An 18,353-nucleotide genomic window follows, 5' to 3' on the forward strand; every position below is an offset into this window, starting at 1 on the left:
GGGTCGGGGGGGGGGGGGGGGGGAGGGGCTGAGTCGATGGCAAGAAGTCGGGAGGGCTGTGCCACTAGGAACTTTGGGTGGAACTGGGGCTGGGAGGAGGGACTGGCGATTGAGACAAAAAGTTGAGAACAATTCACTATTCTGCTACCAGGATTGATCAGGAGCGGCGGAACACCTTCAATTAAGGGGGGGGGGGGCACTGCCGACTTTTGGTCCCATTCTTTCCATGCAACGCCCATAGGGCTAATGTTAAAATGCCAAAATCAAAGGGGGGCAAGGTGCCCCGGTGCCCTCCCCGTTCCGCCGCCTATGGGATTGATAACCGATACGTCTGCCTGCTCGGATAGCGAAAAGAAGCGAGCGGGGGCGGGCTAAACTGTTACAGAGTTATACCTATATTGTACCGCGGCCTTTAGTATACCCAACCACCTAAGCGCATTGTATCTTTTCGTTTATTTGTTGTGAAGTTGCCCAAAAGGAAAATAAATGATAAGATTTTCTCTTCTAGCGAAAAAACGCTCCACATTCAGCGGTTCCACAACTGGAAAAGATGCCTGAATAAAATTTCCTGGTCGCTTCTAAAAATGGAATGCCTTCTTTGCGCCGTTACTGGCAACATCCTGGAGCTACCACATTCAATAAATTACAAAAAACGACATTTCCAATATTTTTGCTTTGCTTATCCCCGAACGGTTTCTATAACCAAGTTGTTCGATATTTCCATAGGCTTAAAATATTAAATAACGACAAAAAATATTTATTTTAACGAAGTTCTTAGCTTACAAACAACTCATCTCGCAGTGCAATGTCACTATTTTCTATGGAAAGGGATTGCGGATGAACATTGTATCAGGAGCACATCCAGGCAAAGAATACGGTCGGGCAAAACGTGGTTTTTAGGTGATAATTTATGGTTATCTATCTTATAATTCATTATGTTATTTAAACGAGATTCGTTTCGCAAGTATTATTCGGATATTTTATCCATTTGAAATGAAAAGAAGCTTGTATACCGCCTGTCTCAGTCCACATTTGTGTCGCCGGGCTGCTTCCGCCATTAAACTAAAGCAAAACAAAATGCGTGGACTTTGTTGGGATGTTGATTCAGCGTGTGATATTTTCGAAAAATAATATTGATAGGGTGAGGCTGATATGCTTGTATTTATATGTGGTGTAGAATCATTCTCATCTTTTCTTATGTGTTCTGTTAGTTGAAGGTGTTCTCATGGTTTTGGTGTTGTCTGCAGCGGCCATTTAGGTACCTTGACATAAACAGAAAACTCATTGCCTTGGAAAATTAATTTGAATTGGTGCTTTTCCTCTTCCACAGCTGACCGCGAAGGGACGGAGGTGACTTTCTAATCATGTGTTTGGAACTTCGCGTAGTATGATATTGAACTTTGCCCCATCGCTTTCGGGCTTATGAGTCCATATACTCAAGTGTGATGGACCGAGACAGGCAAAGAAACAGAAGAAGGGCACGGGCCCAAAAGCTGAAGGAAGTTGGAGTGAAAGATGTTGATAATGGAAATGAGACGGGGGATGATATATTGGAACCAAGACCAGCAAGGCCTCCCAACAGGAAGCGAAAGTTAAAAGAACCTCTCTTCGAAGAAGATATTATTGATGGTTTTGCTATTTATTCATTCAAAGCATATAGTGACATTGAGGTAAGCTTCCTTACCACCTGTTCTTTCATTTATTCTTTTTTTAATTGTTAAGTGACATTTCCAGTACCTTTAGTCTGACAAACCTAAGAAATAATGGAGTCAAAGCACCTGAATCACTTTGCACATGTTTTGGTCACTTGAAATGTATGGTTGGAAGAAATTTTTGTGAAAAGTTGTGACAGAAAATATGCTCTCACAATATAAATGCACATGCATCAATGGCTGCAGCAGACTATAGTATGTTTTTGGGGCTGTTAAAACCCATTCTTTCTTAGGTTTGCCAGACTACAGTACACGTCAAGTGTTCATTAACAATCATGTCCATTTTTTAATTATTGAGTGACATTTCCATACCTTTACTGTGATATAGGTATTTGAGCAGATAAGCCATGCTGGCTTATCTGCTCACATGCCTATATCAAGCCATAGTGGCTCCTACTTGCATCCAAATGACTCCCATCCCTTGTCTGTTCAGTCAGTGCTTGTTCTAGGCTTGTTCTTTCTTGCCTTTAATAAGAGGTCTAGCATAATTTACCAACAATAACATACCTTTACTATGAATTAGTAATTTGTTAGTCAGTGCAATGTAACTGAAAAGGTGTCCATTTTTATCTATTCATTTTACTGAGCTACCTGCTGAATCTTAAGCATTCATAATATTGTGAAGTAATTGCTACTCCTCAATTTTGACAATTCATTTGATTATTGGGAATAGTTATTTAAGATGTTTAAAAGTACCAGCCTACTAGATGTTCCTTCAGATTGCTGATGTTCACATGTTTTCATGGTACCTCTGCACCCTTTTAGAGAGCTGTGAAGTTGGCTGAGAAGAAGGGGTTCAAGACCTTAGATCCCTTACTCTCAACTCAAGAGAATTCAGTCAGTGCAAAGAAAAGAAAGCACCATGATGATCACACTCAGGTACTCTTTGCATTGCATGACAATGAACACCTTAAGTCATAAATGATGCTGTGATTCATCTTTTTTAAAGAATTAGATTATAACTTTTCCTGTTGTTTCACATAATCACTGTTAATTATTGCTTGTTCTAGGCTTGACTGTTTCACATTCCCACATTCTAGATTATTACAATTAGCATTTGAAGGTAATTTGTTACCACATGGTGTAATTATGTCTTTCAAGGCATCTGTTATTTAGTCTGATTCCAATTAGTACATCACAATTCAATAAAGATCAGCATAAGGCAGATTTCAGCTATTCTGCCATATATATCTGCCATGCTGGCTTACCATAATTGATTTGTTGTTTATTTTTCAGGATCCTGGTGCTAGTTCTGGAGATGGGTATTTTGTAAGTTTTATTTTTGACATCAGCTACCCAAGTGTTGTCAAGTTATTTGTAGCAAATTGCATGGATATCAGGGTTTGCTAAAACATAATGTGATATTATCATTCCCATTCAATCAAATATTTAAGATTTTTTTTATAAAGGATTAATTTTTGAATTGTTGCCTTCCTATTTTTAGTTTTTACCTGGCATTCTTTAGTGTGACCACAAGTTCTGCGATATCAAAATATATAAAACCATATTTTTCTCTTTAACCTTTTTCTTGCCTTTAATAAGAGGTCTAGCATAATTTACCAATAATAACATACCTTTACCAATAATTATGTGTGCAAGGCTCATAGACCATGGTTTGTGATGACTAAAGCTAAAGCAAGACAATACTTACCTGTTCCTAATGTTTACTAATCTATAATTTCTCTGGTTTTCAGTGTGATCATAGTGCAAGTGATGATGGCAAGGTAAGAATACCCACCTTCTTGGATCCATATGTGCTCAGCTATAGCATCTGTTGAAAGTCGCTGATTAAAACTTCAAATTCGTTGCTTTTTGTACCTATTGAAAACATCACAAAGCTGTTTAATTATTTGTCATATGCAAGGTTGAAAAATTTTACTTCGATTTTTTTTTATCACATCTGTGGAACATATTGGAACTTACTATACTGCATCTACCCAACTTACTTTTAATTGGCCAGCCTTAAGTTTGACTTGAAAGGCTTGTCATCTTAACCCTTGCCCGTATTGGTGTTTTTCCAGCCGCGAACGTATAGGGGGGGGGAGGGGGTCCGTTGGACCCCCCTTGCCGTTTCGCCCCTGATTGAGCTAGAGCTTCGCGGAAAAAACGAGCGTGCTGCCCGTGACGAGAGAAAGCCGATGTTACCCAATTTTAAGGTCCTAGGTCATTGGTTGACCTTGCAGGTCAGGTCAATGATCCCAAAGGCAGGAAAATCGGGACCTGTTAGAACGTCGTAAAGTGTGGCTGCTATGGGGTTTTTCGGGGTGCTGATCACGAATATCATGTTAGTTTTGAATACAGATGATGTCTATTGTCTTCATGTATTTAGGCCAGGTCAGGTCAGGTCAGGTCAGGTCAACCAGTAAGGGTATTTGTAGTAGGTGGCAACCGCCTCTGACAGCTTCGTAACATGCTACGAAGGCACCAAAACTACTTCGTAAATGTTCATATGGTTGCTAAATTCGAATTCAGCTAAAAAAACTGGCCTAGAAACATGTAAAACTCGAAAAAGTGAACCGAGGTCATCAAAGGTCAATGACCTGACCTGACCTTCAGGTGACCTTGACACCCACCCTAATGCATGGGGGCAGCATCATATCACATGTTTGAACGCTTGAAACCACGAAAAGACTGCAAACGCGCGGCTAATGCGAGCCGACATAGGTACGCCTAATCGCGATTCCAGCAAAACATGGTCTCGAAAAGTAGGTCACAGCCCACAGGTCAAAGGTCATTTGGGTCACGGTCATGAAATTTTCAGGGTAGGTGTGAAATTGATGAACGCGAGGGTACTGAAAGTTTCGTCGCGATCGGCCGCTTTTTACGCGAGTTATTCGCGAAAAACTATGGGGGGGGGGGGGGTCCGTTCGACCCCCCCCCCCCCCCACTATACGGGCGAGGGTTAAGATAACTAGTCAACATTTAGCATTCTTTAGAAACTATGAACTCTTGATCAGAATATGGTGCACCAAATCTCAGGTATCTACTCAGGGTGTCAGAGGAAGCATTTTGCCTAGCTATAGTGAAGGATTGAAGTTTTTCAGCCTGTAGCACTTCAAATAGCAAAAAGTTACTCAGAAAAATTATTTGACCAAGTTATTTGGTGGAAATGCATCCTGTCTTCATGTTCGTTTGCTGATATTTCAGATCTCAGATGCTGGTTCAGAGATCTTCCACTCAGTCAGCAAGCGTAAGTGTTCAAATGCCTGCTGTTCTGACTTTTCTTGTTATATGCTTCCTTATGACTTCCACTAATTCCTTTTATATTGCTCAAAACATTAATTTAGGTATCATTGTTTAATCATTCATTCATTGAATTTCAGTCATTTAATCATTCATTTAATCATTCATTGAATTGTGCTAACATGGTGAATGTTACCATGAGACTGTCTCAACTTTTGTGTTTCTCTTCTCTGCTCCAGTAAATGCTGACACATTCATTTCAGTGACCAGTGTTTGATTAGGTAATTTCGCTTCAAGTCATGATCAGACTGAGTTGCTCGATCACCCAGCCTCTTCTCAGAGGATGACCACACCGTTGTTTCCATTCCCTTCAGGAGAGCCACCGGGACCGGTGGCGGCGACTGCAGCCTCCGTGATGACCAATGGCTCCGCCGGACCGTCTCCGATCACGATCAAGGATGAACCCGCCGGTGAAGGCCCTCCGACCCCAGCCCAGCCGCACACCAGCCGACAGGTAATGCTCAAACATATTCTTGCTGACCTGAGTTTAGTCACATTAGGATTTAGGTATTTGAATGATGTCTTTGCTTCTAGTTTGACGTTTATTAAACCTTTGTCATCTCAATATTCTTACAACTGCTCTGACATTCTAAATTACATTGCGTAAGACCGAGTTTCAGCCGTATAAGAACTGCTTTGTGCACACATCATTTTCCATCTTCACTCGTCATCGAATATGTCTAGAAAATGGTTTATTTTCTTCTTTAGGTAGTTCTCAAGTTGATTAAGGACGTGCTCACAACGTACTGTTTGTCGGCAGGATACCGGTACCGGTGCGGGCGGCTCCAAGTTGGTGTCCCGCGGGTTCCTGCCGCATCCGGGCCTGATTGACCAGCCGGGTCACCACGCCGGTCCCGCCGGCCGGCCCGAGCAGCCGCCGGCGCTGGCCACAGCGGCCAGCCAGCCGGGCCAGACGCCGGCGACCGGGGGCCACTCGAGCCGACACCCGGCCGCCGGCGGCCCGCCGCGCCACCAGCAGGCGGCCAGGAGCCAGCCGGACCCGGCGGCGGCCGGGTCGGGCCGGCCGGGCCGCGACATGAGACCGGCGTCCGCCGAGGCCAGCCGGGCCGGCGAGGGTAGCGCCCAGCAGTCGATGGCCGCACACCGGGACGGCTCGTCCCGGCCGGCAGGCCGCCCCTCCGCCAGCCGACCCCCGAGCTCGCTCGGCCACCCCGCTCTCTCCATGTACCCAGGTCTGACCAGCCACCCGGCCCTAGTAAGCCATCCCAGTCTGATGAGCCACCCCGGCCTTACCAGTCACCCAGGCCTCGTGGGATACCCAGGCCTGACGGGCCACCCTGGACTAGCTGGCCATATGGGCTTATCTGCTCACATACCTATATCAAGCCATAGTGGCTCCTACTTGCATCCAAATGACTCCCATCCCTTGTCTGGTAGACACCCCAGCTCAAGTTCTGCTGTCCCCAGCCACTCGAGCTCCTACTCAGCAATGGCCAAGCATCCGTCTTTGCAGACGAGCAAGTACCCTGGTACAACTGTCAGTCAGTATCTTACCTCAGCAAGTAGCTTGTCAGGCTCCAGACCGGGACTGAGCTACTCGAGTCCCGTCTCCAGTGCAGCAGGCTTTCCCAGCCCATATCCTGACTTATTAGGCAGTCACCCTGGCCCGGTGTTTGGCCTGCCCGGCTTCTCGGGCGGCCATCCGGCGCTGGCCGGTCTTCCCGGCGCTCATATGGCCCCTACCAGTCGGCTGAGTCCGTACCCGTCGGCGACGAGCAGCTCCAGCCCGCTGTCTGCCCTGTCGGGTCTGGCGGGCCACCACCCCGGCCCGTACCCGGGCAGGACCAGCGAGCCGGCGGCCCACCCGGGCAGACAGTCGGCGCAGAGCGGCCGCCCCAGTCCGCACCCCAGTCCGCGCCCCGGCTCCCGGCCCAGTCCCCACCCCAGTCCCCGGCCGGGCCAGCAGCCCGGGCCGCGGCCGCCCCCTGCGAACCACACCAGTCCGCGGCCGCCGTCGGCCGGCCACCCCAGCCACCTGGGACAGCCCATACGGCTCCCGCACCCGTCAACCGTCGACTATTCGGCGCACCCTGCCTACAAGGGCCATCCGGGCCACCATCCGGCCCATCCGCCCCCGCCGGATCATCTCCGGTATCCGGGCCATCCCATCCATTCCAGCGGTGGGGGCCAGGTCAGCCAGCCGAGTCAGACCCCGGTGGAGGGCGCGCGGCCGACCGTCTCGAGCGGCCAGCCGGCGCCGCCGCCACCTCCGGCCGCCCCGCCGCGACTCAAGTTCGGCATCTCGGACCTGGTGGCCACACCGTCACCGCCGGCCACCAGTCTGGCGAACGGCGGCGGCTCGCCGGCGCCGCCCCCTGCCGGATCCAGACGACAGGTACGTCCGGGATGATCAGCTGTGGAGCGCCTGCTGGTGCGAGTGGCGGTCTGCAATGACTCTGTACTCTGTAGTTTGTATAGCTGGTGGATTGGAGATGTTCAATGTCCACGGAAAACTGCAGGGACGTCTTTTGTGTTTTGCACCGACACCGAAATTATCACTGATTTATCCTGAAACGCCATTCGGTACTAATCACCACCGTCTGTTTCCCGACATCCACAGGCGGTCAGTTACAGCCCGGCGTCTCTGTCGGCTCGTCACAGCCCGGCGGCGCGACTCAGTCAGTCTCCGGCTTCGGTGTCGAGTCGGGCCAGCCCGCTGCCCGACCGGCTCCAGTCCCTCAGGTAACCGACGCTGACGGAGGTCGGACAAACACAGGGACAAAGCGGGCCGCAATGATGATGACGTGGAGGGTCTGTAGTCGGGTATGACGAGCCGCAGGTGGTGCAATGAATAGTTCTTAGTTTCACGATGTAACCGTAATTGGGTTGTTGTGCAGCGAATGACAAGCATGGTTTATGATGTTAAGAATAATTCGGATAGGCAATAATCTCCGCTCTTGTGTGTTAAAGGAAGGGTGCCACCTTTTGGACACAACGCAGTTTTTACAAGATTAGCCTCACATGAACCTAAAAACCGGCTTCACTTACCTATGCTCGAGACGGTCAGCATTGAATCCGCACGTGAAGTTATCATTTGCGAGTTTTGCTGCCAGCATTCGGGCAGGCAAAAATCTTCAGCACTATTTCCTCGTCGTGTTAAGGGTATTTTATAAAACATGAAATCAGCAAAGGTATGTATAAAAGTTATACTTTTGAAGCATGTTTTATCATTTTGAAAGGGTATATTTTTTCTTTATGGTATACACTTAAGTTTTAAAATTTTAATTGGGAAGTGTTTCTAGTAAGTTGCATGAAGGGTGAAGGGTTCCATAGATCTCTTAAGCATTGTAAAGGAAAAACCTTTACTAGACTTATTTGATGTTCTTTAACTGTTGGCAAATATGGCCAACAGTTACCTACTTGGTTACCTACAACTTAGTTCAAATCATGTTATCTTCTTCCTTTTTATTTGTTCATCTTTTTGTCTCAGTTGCGCCATCAATGCAAATGGCAGAATGATATGTTGCCATGACAACAGGATATGCCAGCCGTCCTAGCTGCCACATCAAACGACCTTGAGTTGTAGTGGTGATATAAACAACGATCTTTTTTTTGGCCAATGTATTAAATGCAATGTTTCGGTTTTTTGTATATTGTGGACGCGCTAACCACGTCTACAAATTCAAATAAGTAAAATAGATTCATAGAACAAAAATTTCGGAAGGTGGCACCCTTCCTTTAATGTTTGTCTCGCTATTTTCCTGCTGCATCTCGGCGTAGAAGCTTGTCTCTGCATCCGAACTGTTGCTTCAGACTGTGTAGCACGTCCAACGGCTACCGCTCGCCTCGAACCATGCCTATATCGTGCCCTAGTCCCGCGTGTTGGAATGTCGTTGTTGAGTGTCGTGTGTTGTTTTGTTGCGTGGCCTGTGTCCCATCCCGTGCTGTCGCCGCTGACCAGGTGTATCTGCCGACAGCTCGGCGGCGCCGTCTGCCAGGCCCGGGCCGCACTCCGGGCTCGGCGTCAGCCCCCTGCCGGCCGCCCACGGCCGAGGGCCGCCGCCCCCGCCCGTCGGACTCGGACCCGAGTCGGCACCGCCAGCCAGTAAGTGGCCATCAACACCAGGAACTGCTTGTCTTCCTTACATTGTCTGAGGCCTTCTAATCATCGCCGTCATATTTGTATTTTTTTACTATCGAAATATTGAAGTCGGGGATGCGTGAATGATTATGCTCAAATTTAACTTATAAGCTCCTCTCAATCCTATTGAACTGAGGTGAAATAGGTGAAATTGTGGTATCTAAAATGGAGACGTAATCTCTTGCTTTCTAGCCATATATCGTTGTGAAAAAGAACCATTTCTAGAGAGGAACTTGAAATTTACAATTCATCATATGAATCGTACATACATCGCCTGGTGTTTGATTTTCATACCCTCTTGAAAATCACATAGGCAATGAGATACTGTGGGGAACAAAATTTGTTGAAGTTGTATCAGTATGATGCTGTGAGCTTCTCATTCGCTTTGTGATGTCAGGCGGGGATATAGTTATCCATGTAACGTGCCACTTCGCTGTATGCTATGTTACTTTTTTATAGCATAAATGAGTTACCAGCGGTAGCAGTGCAGGTGGTCATTTTTTCTATGCCTAAACAGCGTTGTGAACCTGAATTTGACAGTTGTTTCAACGGGATTGCAGAGTTTCATTGAACGACCACAATGGTTTCACATATAGTGTATTTCTGGTTGAATGTGCGATCTCGTCACGCTTATTGCAGTAGCTCTGACAATTTCAGTTCGCTTTGCTAACTGACGGTATGACCGCTGTCAGTAGAGAAGGGGGCGGCGCCGCAGTCATATGTCCTCTGTCCCCGGCCGGGTCGCCGTGCAACCTATTTGTGGAAACATTATGTAACCTTTCCTCTTTCCATTCAGCTGAACAAGAACCCTAGCCATTGTTTATTTTTATGCATTGTGCTTCTGTAAATTTGGTTAATGCATTTTAAGTTTTAACGGCCTGCCTGTCTTTATTCAGGCTATTGATGTTTTTTATGTAAACCTAAACATCACGAAATCAATCTGCACACTCGCCTATGCACATTTTTTATAGCTTCATTTGACTAGATGGAAAAATGGATCACTTTTTGTGGGTACGGTGGTGATATTGCAGCCTATATAGTTTAGGTATGTATGCCTGTGTCCGGTGCGTTAGGCCGTTGCCCGATGCTGGGGGCGGCCGCTGCCGGCTCGATGGTGTCAGTGCGGGGTGGTCGCTGCCGGCGGTGTGGTGTCAGTGCCGGCCTGGTGCCGATGACGCAGTGATAGCGTCCCCCACCTGCGGCGGCCGGCGGTGCCGGTGCCGCCCCGCTCGGCCGTCAGTGTCGCTGTGACAGCCGCCGGCTGCAGTCCGCGGCTCAGTCGCCGAGTCTGACCGCGCGCCGGCCGCCCGGTCCGCCCGAGTCTGACCGCGCCCCGGCCGCCCGTCCACAGACAGTGCCGAGCTGCTGCGGCGAGAGCTCAACAGCCGCTTCCTAGCGTCGCAGGAGCGCGGCGGCCTGGCCGTCGGTCCGCCGGAGCTGCACCAGCACCAGCATCACCAGCCGGGCACCAGCAGTGCGTCCGACATGCGTGTCACGGCGCCCGTGCCACCACTGGTGAGTGCGCTGCCGTGCCGAGCGAGACTGAGGGAGCACGAATTTGTTCGACTGTGGGCAAATTTCGAATCATCACTTTACATTTAGATTCAGCCGATGAATAACCTTTTGCTTGTTGGTAAATTATGATTCAGCTTTGCCTCTGTAGGCAACCCCGTGCTGCAAAGGCCGTTTAGACCTATGGTAAGTCGTTGTTCGACGACATAACAATGTGCAGTAACTGTTTGAATGGACATTGTCTCAGTATTTGTATTGTAAGTAGCTAGCCCGTGGTCATTGAACTGATGCACAAACAATGTTTGACGAATGGTTTGCCTACACTTAGTAACTCGATGTGAGTACTGCTGTAACGAACGCGGACGTTTCCGCATATTGTTTTGCTTTCTGACCGGCTGCTTTTCGCTCATTCGCAGGTGAAGGCGACGCCCAAAATGGGCGGCGCGCACTCGCCTCTGTTCCGGAACGGCCTGCCACCGGGACTGACTCCGCTGACTCCGCGCTCGGCGGCTCCCGGCCTGACTCCGAGTCTGACTCCGGGCCTGCCGCCCAGCCTGACGCCCGGTCTGGCGCCCAGCCTGACTCCGAGTCTCACTCCGGGCCTGACTCCGGGCCTGGCGCCCGGACTCCTGCCGCCCGGTCTGAACCCGAGCCTGGCGCCCGGCCTGGCGCACGGCCTGACGGCGGGACTGAACCCCGGACTGACGCCGGGCCTCGCCTCGGGTCTAACCCCGGCGTCGGTGGCGGCCTCGGTCAGCGCGGGCTCGCTGCTGCCCGGCGTGGGACTCCAGCCGGCCGGGCCGAAGGTGAGCCGCCGCCGCCGCGGGCCGCTGTCGTGTGCCCCGGTCTGATGACTGTTTTGGTTAAGGGAGAGCATCTTACCTAGAGAAATGATTGAAATTCAGGAGGTACAGAGCGTACCTAATTTACGGGAACACGGATACAGAGGACATCGTGCCTCTTTCCGTCATCATCTGCCGCTGTTCCGATAATTGATCACTTTTGATGTACTGACAGCTGATTCATACCCTACACATGCCAGCGCAATTATGCGAATGCATCGCATCATCTTGCTACTAGTCTATAAATAATCTGTTTTCCCTGGCATGGTATTTTTGCACAAATCAAACGCTGACTCGTCGTGGCCACCCGTCCATCAGTCATGGTCTGCCATGGCGCTGACACAGACCCGGGGTCCGTCGTACCCCGGTTCACTCCGTCCGCCGCCCACCTGTGGACCTTTACCGGCCGCCCACCGGTGGCGGGGGCGGGGGCGGCCGCCTGTCATACACCCGCCGGCCGTCGTGTCAGTGTAATTCAGCGGTGACAGCGACAGGCCGGTGACCGGAGCCGGTGACCTTTCGGTGACCCCCGGCCGACGGCGGCGAACCGTGGCCAGGGCAACCTTCAGAGCGCGGGCAGGTCGCTGCTCCACTGACAGCTGATAGACACCGCTGTCACGGGTTATATAATTGATGGGTGACCGATGATGTGGCTGATGGCTGGTGCTAAGAGGTACTGATATTTCGTAAGGGTGATGGTTTATTATGATGGGTTAACCCGGCAGGCGGTGGGCCTCCCGGCCACCTTCCGCGCGGTGTAGGGGGCATTTTTGCCCCCCCCCCCGTATCTCCGAAACTACTGGACGGATCCGTAAAATTTAAACGTTGTTCGATAGCCCTGTCAAATTTGTCGAGGGAAACTAAATTTCATTGACCTCGGGGTCATCGATGACGTCACAGGTCAGGTCAAAGATAAAAATGTTTCACCGTTTACGGGTCTTCTGGGGAATGCGCTATAACATCGAGTAAAACGCATTTTGTCGAAAACCAGCGATAGGGCGTCAGTTGGCTAGTGCCTAGTACATATGTTGCTATTAGAGGTCACTGCTAATACCAGGTCAGGTCACAGGTCAGGTCACCAAAGGTCAGCACATGAACCCAACTTTACTAAGGTTGTGCGATGCATGTTTTATGGCCAATTTTTCATTTCCAACCCAGTGGTGCTGGTTATACGACCATCAGGTACGGTTTAGGTCATTATCTAGTGGTCAGGTCAAGGTCAGGTAAAAACAGGTCAAATTTCAAAGGTGATAGTTTTGCATAAGATAGGTATTGGTTCGATGCAGCTCGTCACGGGAGTTTAATGGGGGTCTTTGTTTTGCGCTAAGTGGTCTAGAATCGCTAAAAATTGAGCTCGAAAATTTGACGTCATCAATGTTGAACAGTTTTTCCGCTATAACGTGGCTAAAAAAGAGGTATCGATCTCAAATTTGGTATGTGGATAGAAGGCGGTAGGAACTATCACATATATTCCGTTTTTTTTTCGAAATTCAAAAAACTTTATGGGATTTTTCGGCTAATATTTTTAGGGGTCAAAAAAAAAAATCCGAGATAGCAGTTTTGTTAGCCCTGTTTATTATACACCTTTTATGTCTGAAACATTTTTTTATGTATTTCTAAAGCTGTAGGCCTGACAGCTCTTCCCGCGAAACCTTTTGTGGGTCAAAAATGGCAGAAATGACGTCACTCCGACGATATTAGCAGCCAACCTATCATAGCCTTTGGAAAAGTTTTGGTCACAATGTGTAAAAGCTATTCACGGGAGGGTCCTGAAAGTTTGGTGATGATGGGCGCAGCGGTTCTGGAGATATATCGAAAAAAAAAACTAAAAAGGGGGGGGGGGCAAAAATGTCGCCCCACCGCCTGGAAGGAGTAGCATGTTTACCTGAGAAGCTCAGTTAGAATATTCAGTCGCTCGATTACTGAGCCCATCGGGAATATTTTCTGTTACTGTGGTGATTTTTTTTTGTTGCAGCCTTAAAAGCGCCAGTTATTCACTGTCGTAAATGACGTGCGATCGTAACTAATTACGTTGGTCAATATTTTCTGTTTGCGTAGGGTAAATTTTTTGTTGCCTTGAGCTTTAAGCTTTTGCCCTATGCTGTTTTTTCATATCTGAGATGGAAGAGGGAACCACTGTTGAAAAGCACAAGCCCTTTGGATTTTTATTCACTCATGTCCTGCACAACTGAAAAGTTTTTGAACTTTTCAGTGACACTCGTCTCTAGTTCTACTGCTATTTTCTAGCAATCCGTTTGCATTTGAATTTCCAATAATCCGACGTGCGTCATTGGCATTTATGTCAATCGGTGACCTGGTGCCGGCACTGGCTGTGTCACCAGAGGCAGACGATGTTCCTCGTCCGTCACATGACAACTGTCCCATGCTGACCTGTATTATGACGTCACGACCACATCCTGACCCGGACGGCGCGGCTGACCCGTCAGCCTTTCTCCCTCCGTCGGTCCCTCGTCCTCTGCGCTCCGGCTGACGACATCACCTACCCCCTCTGCGCGCGACATTTGACCACTCGAATCCGACCGTCGTGTGTCACCGTTCGCGCTGGTGAATGTCACAGCCGCGTCAAAGTCGTATCACGACACGGCTGGCCGACTCGCTGAATCAGAGTAGCACCGCTTTGTGATGATAGGACAATTGATTTTTAATGGATGTAGAACCGCTAGATCAATGTTCAACCTTTTCTTCCCCTGGGACAACGGCACTTGATTAGTGGAGTGGAGGGGTTGATAGGCCGGTGGCATCACTTTCGTGCCCCTCCCCCTCATAATTGATCATCCCTCAACGCCCAACGGGAAGAAACTTAACGGTCCCCGATGATGAAGCGCTCATAATGGACCTGACTACCAAGGCTGTTATTGTATGGTCCTATCCTAACATCCGTCTCTCTCGTCTTCTGCTGCAGAAAACGGGTCGCTGGAACGCTATGCACGTGCGTATTGCCTGGGAGATCTACAAAAACAAGCGGAAGGCGGCGTCGGGCAGCGGCGGCGGCCTGGACCCGGCGCGCGGCGCGTCGGCCGGTCCTCCGCTGCTCATGGCGTCCGCGCCGCAGCCGTCTCGCGCAGCGGGTGCCGGCCCGCTGGATGTGCTCGGCGCCCACCAGCTGCACTCGCAGCCTGCCTCGTCGCGGCACCTGGCGCTAGGTGAGGACTGGAGGGCGGTGGTGGTGGGGGAGGGAGGGGGTCGCGATGGGTGTTGAGATTGGAGGGGTTTTGCGGCTAAGTATAGGTTGGATGGTAGACAAATGGTTTATTTTTAGTAATTTGATAAACACAGTGCTTTCTCTTCTGTTTTGTGTGCATTGTGGAAGAGTTTTGTGCTTTGCTTTGTTTTACACTTTGTTAGAAATAGTCCGTACTAAATGCTAACCGGTCCCCTCCTCTGTTCGTGCAGCTCGGCCCAGCCTGCAGCCGCCGCCGCGCGGGGCTCCGGTTGGCTCCAGCGCCACGGAGCCGCTGCAGGCCTCCCTGCCGGAGTTTTCGGCCTACCGCGGCCTGGCCGGGCCCGGTCCCTCTCCGCTGAGGAGCGTCGCCGACCCCGGCCTCAGCGCGCTGGACCCGTGGGCCAGGTACGCACGTCCGCGCAGTGACGGATCCTTGCAGTCGCGAGGGGTTGGTGGAGTGGGGCGCCTATGATCGGACCGCGACATCCGGTATGTCTTTGACGCACTTTAGTCTGACAGCGGTGCCAGTAGCACTTTGACGTGTCGTTCAGAGTTAAATGCCGGCAGATGACTGGCCATTATACCGAGTCGCGCACATTTCTCAAATGTCAGCAGTTCAACATTAATACGCACCCGGCGGTCGTGTTTAAATTGTCTGACGATTTGGGGATCGATTGCGATTAGTGTTCACTTTCATCATGATACCTTTGGCAACCTTAGCGCTATCATACCTATTTTACTTTATCTTTTGGAATCCCAAAAGTTTTTCAGAAGCTAATTAGTTTTTTATTGAGTCCCTTTTCGCTATATGGATTTTTCTTTTAACTCTTATCTGTTTCCCGGTGGTTTGAAAATTCTTAACCATAAGTACCTTAGTAGAAGGGAAAATACTAGGTGGTTATAAATTAGTTTCGTTTGTAGTTCATACTTCTGCAACATTGTTCCACTGTTTATTAAGGTTATTGTGCCAGTCTCGACCATTCTCGGAAATCATTTCATGAACTCTATTTTACCCGCAACTATTCACCTCACATTTAAAACCCCGGGCACCGACCAACAATTTGTGAACTATTCGCTCAATGTTTTATATTACACAATTCCCCTCACATGGTTATCACCGTGAGCGGATAGGCCGCATATCTGCACGTTGCATACGGTTTGTGTACGGTGAACAATACGCGGGGTGACATGTTGCTGTAGATGGTAGAGATCTCGCTGTGTGATCCACGGCACGGAACGATGGCGACAATCGGCGCTCGGTTGGCAGGTTTTCGGTAATGAACCATTTAGCGGAAATGCTTTTGTAGGACGGCGGATGCTCCGCTACGAGAGCAGCTGTGCTCTATGCGGCCACCGCCCTCCCCTACAGCTGGTAGTGGATAGTGGCACGACGTGCCTCCAATTCCTTGACGCTTAGTCATGTGCCGGCTGTCATAGGGCCGATGGTCGGCTTCGGAGTCACGGCTACGGCTGATAAATAGCCGATCCTATGATATTCAGGGAGGTAGACAAACCCATCTAGGCTGGTAGTGTGCCCTGTGTCCGGTGACGCCACCGCCGCCCGCTGACCGCCGTCCGTTGTCCGCAGGTTCAGTCGGCCCCCTGCGCCGGTGATCTCTGTCGGCTCGCTGAAGCCGGAGCTGGGGCCGCCGGCGTTCGGCGGCGGCAGCAGCAGCGCCTACAGTCCGTCCGCCGAGCGGGACCGGGAGCGGCGCGCGGCCGAGCGGCGCGCCTCCGCCGCCACGCCGCCGCGCCGACACCACTCGCGCTCGCCGGTGCGCGGCAAGCCGGCCGAGCCGTCCCAGTCGCCGGCCGGCCGCCGGGAGACGGACGAGCGGGACCGGCCGGCCGGCCTGGAGCTGAAGGCGCCCGGCCGACACCAGCTGAATGGACACGCGCCGCGGCCCGACCCGCTGTCGCAGCTGTACGGCGCGGCGGCGGCGGCGGCCGCGCCCCGCCCGCTGCTGCCGTACGGACTGGATCCGGCGGCCGGGCCGCGGCTCGACCCGTACGCGGCGCTGTCGGCCGGCAGCGACCCGCTGCGCAGTCTGGAGCGGGACCGGCAGCTGATGCAGCTGAACGGGCTGGCGCCGCTGCTCTACCGCGAGCCGCCGGCCGCCGAGCTGGCGCGCCACCAGCAGCTAGAGCGGCTGGCGCTCGAGCGCGACCGGCAGCTGCTCGACCACAAGCTGCAGCTGGCGGGCATGTACGGCGCGCCGGTGGCCGGCTACCCGCGGCCGCCGGCGCCGCCCCCGCCGCCCATGTCGGCGCCGCCACCCGGTGGACTCCAGCTGGTCGGCGGCTTCGGAAAGCCGGGCTTCGGAGCGTCGCCGTTCGGCGGCCCGGGCGCGGTGGCGCGGCCGCCGGGCCCGCTGCGGCGCGCCGACCTGCCCGGCGCCGCCGGCCCTCCGCCGCCCGGGACGCTGTACCCGCCGCGTGACCGCGACCCTGTGCGGTAACACCGGCCGCCGCCACTGCCCGCTTCCTCCACTGTTGTGCCTGCGGTGGCTCGGCCTGTGATCGCCTTCATTTTAGATGCTATTTATACGATTGTTGACGGTGAATTTCCGCCATGCTAGTTGTTATATTGCATGCTCATTTGACGATTTTGTTTTATTGTTTTGTTTTGTCGGTGATAGCTGATGATGTCCACCTGATGAGAGCAATGTTTCTGTGCCGTTACTTTACCGGTGTCTGTGATCTCAGTCTTATTTTCTGAGCCGTGCCAGGCCTTGTGCGCGCACCTTTTGTAGATGAGATCGCGACCAAGTCGGATCGGCGGCCGGCGGCGCCCCTTGGCTCCCGCCGGTCTCTCATCGACGAGCCTGTCGGAGGCAGTCATACACCTGTCTGTGGTATTTTTTTACCATGCCATCGCGCTGAATTACTATTGCCGTGTCTCACCATAGTGCAGCAACGTTTGTATATATGTGGTTTTCAATAGAATAATGAATCATTCGACAGTGTCTCACCGATAAGGGGAACAATAATTACGGCAACACTCCCGGCTTCTAACACTTGCGAGATCGCTAACAAATAGGTAACGATCAACATGATGATATCAACGTAATTGACTTTGACAAGGTCTCTTTTTACGGATTTCGTTACAGTCCGTACGGCTCGTCACTTAAACTCGTCATCGTCCAGGCTGCGTCTCCAGTTGGGCACATAAGCGCGCCAGTAGGCCAGGCAGAAGACGGTCCAGCACAGCGCGTACGTCCAGAAGTAGATGCGCGCGCCGCGCCTTTCGGTCCTCTCGGCAGCGGGGTCGCCGCGCGTCACAGCGCGCACCAGCAGGTGCATGTCCAGCACGGCCTCCAGCACGCTGACCAGCGAGAAGAGCAGACAGCCGGTCTCCCAGACGTGGCCGGCGGTGCCGGGCCCGCTGCTGGCCGGCTCGCTCTGCCGCGCCGTGTCGCACGCCAGCAGCAGGGTCAGCAGACTCAGGATGGTGATGGGCAGTCGGCTGCGGATCAGCGAGGCCGGGATCAGCGCCGCCAGCCAGCTGGCCATCACCAGCAGACCGCTGGGCGCGAACAGACGCACCAGCTGCGGCCACAGCCGGCGACGCAGCCGCACACGCACGGCCAGCGCCTCGTGCGGCTGGCCGGCGCCGGCGGCCGCGCCCACCGGCGACCAATCCTCGGCCCTCTGCACGCGCGCTGTGAACTCGTGCTGGAACGAGTTGTAGCCGGGCTCCACCTGCACGTCAGAGGCGTTCTCGGAGCGCGCCAGCGTGGCGTCTGCGCGCGCCGGGG

The 18,353-nt window shown here is 51.7% G+C and overlaps 1 protein-coding gene across 1 annotated transcript; it reads left to right on the forward strand.

Moving 5' to 3' along the window:
- Positions 1-1,052: 1,052 nt before the first annotated feature.
- Positions 1,053-17,553, forward strand: LOC122370572 (collagen alpha-1(I) chain-like). Its single transcript, XM_043346265.1, has 15 exons — positions 1,053-1,141; positions 1,331-1,670; positions 2,478-2,591; positions 2,949-2,981; positions 3,407-3,436; positions 4,860-4,902; positions 5,270-5,409; positions 5,716-7,311; positions 7,537-7,658; positions 8,894-9,021; positions 10,409-10,572; positions 10,986-11,375; positions 14,335-14,575; positions 14,826-15,000; positions 16,184-17,553. The coding sequence occupies exons 2-15, from the start codon at positions 1,446-1,448 to the stop codon at positions 17,052-17,054; spliced, it is 4,272 nt and encodes a 1,423-aa protein (XP_043202200.1). The 5' UTR covers positions 1,053-1,141; positions 1,331-1,445; the 3' UTR covers positions 17,055-17,553.
- The last annotated feature ends 800 nt before the right edge of the window (positions 17,554-18,353 follow it).

Source organism: Amphibalanus amphitrite, unplaced genomic scaffold (assembly GCF_019059575.1).
Source record: "Amphibalanus amphitrite isolate SeventyFive unplaced genomic scaffold, NRLGWU_Aamphi_draft 001146F_arrow, whole genome shotgun sequence".
In the NCBI taxonomy this organism is placed as follows: Eukaryota; Metazoa; Arthropoda; class Thecostraca; order Balanomorpha; family Balanidae; genus Amphibalanus; species Amphibalanus amphitrite.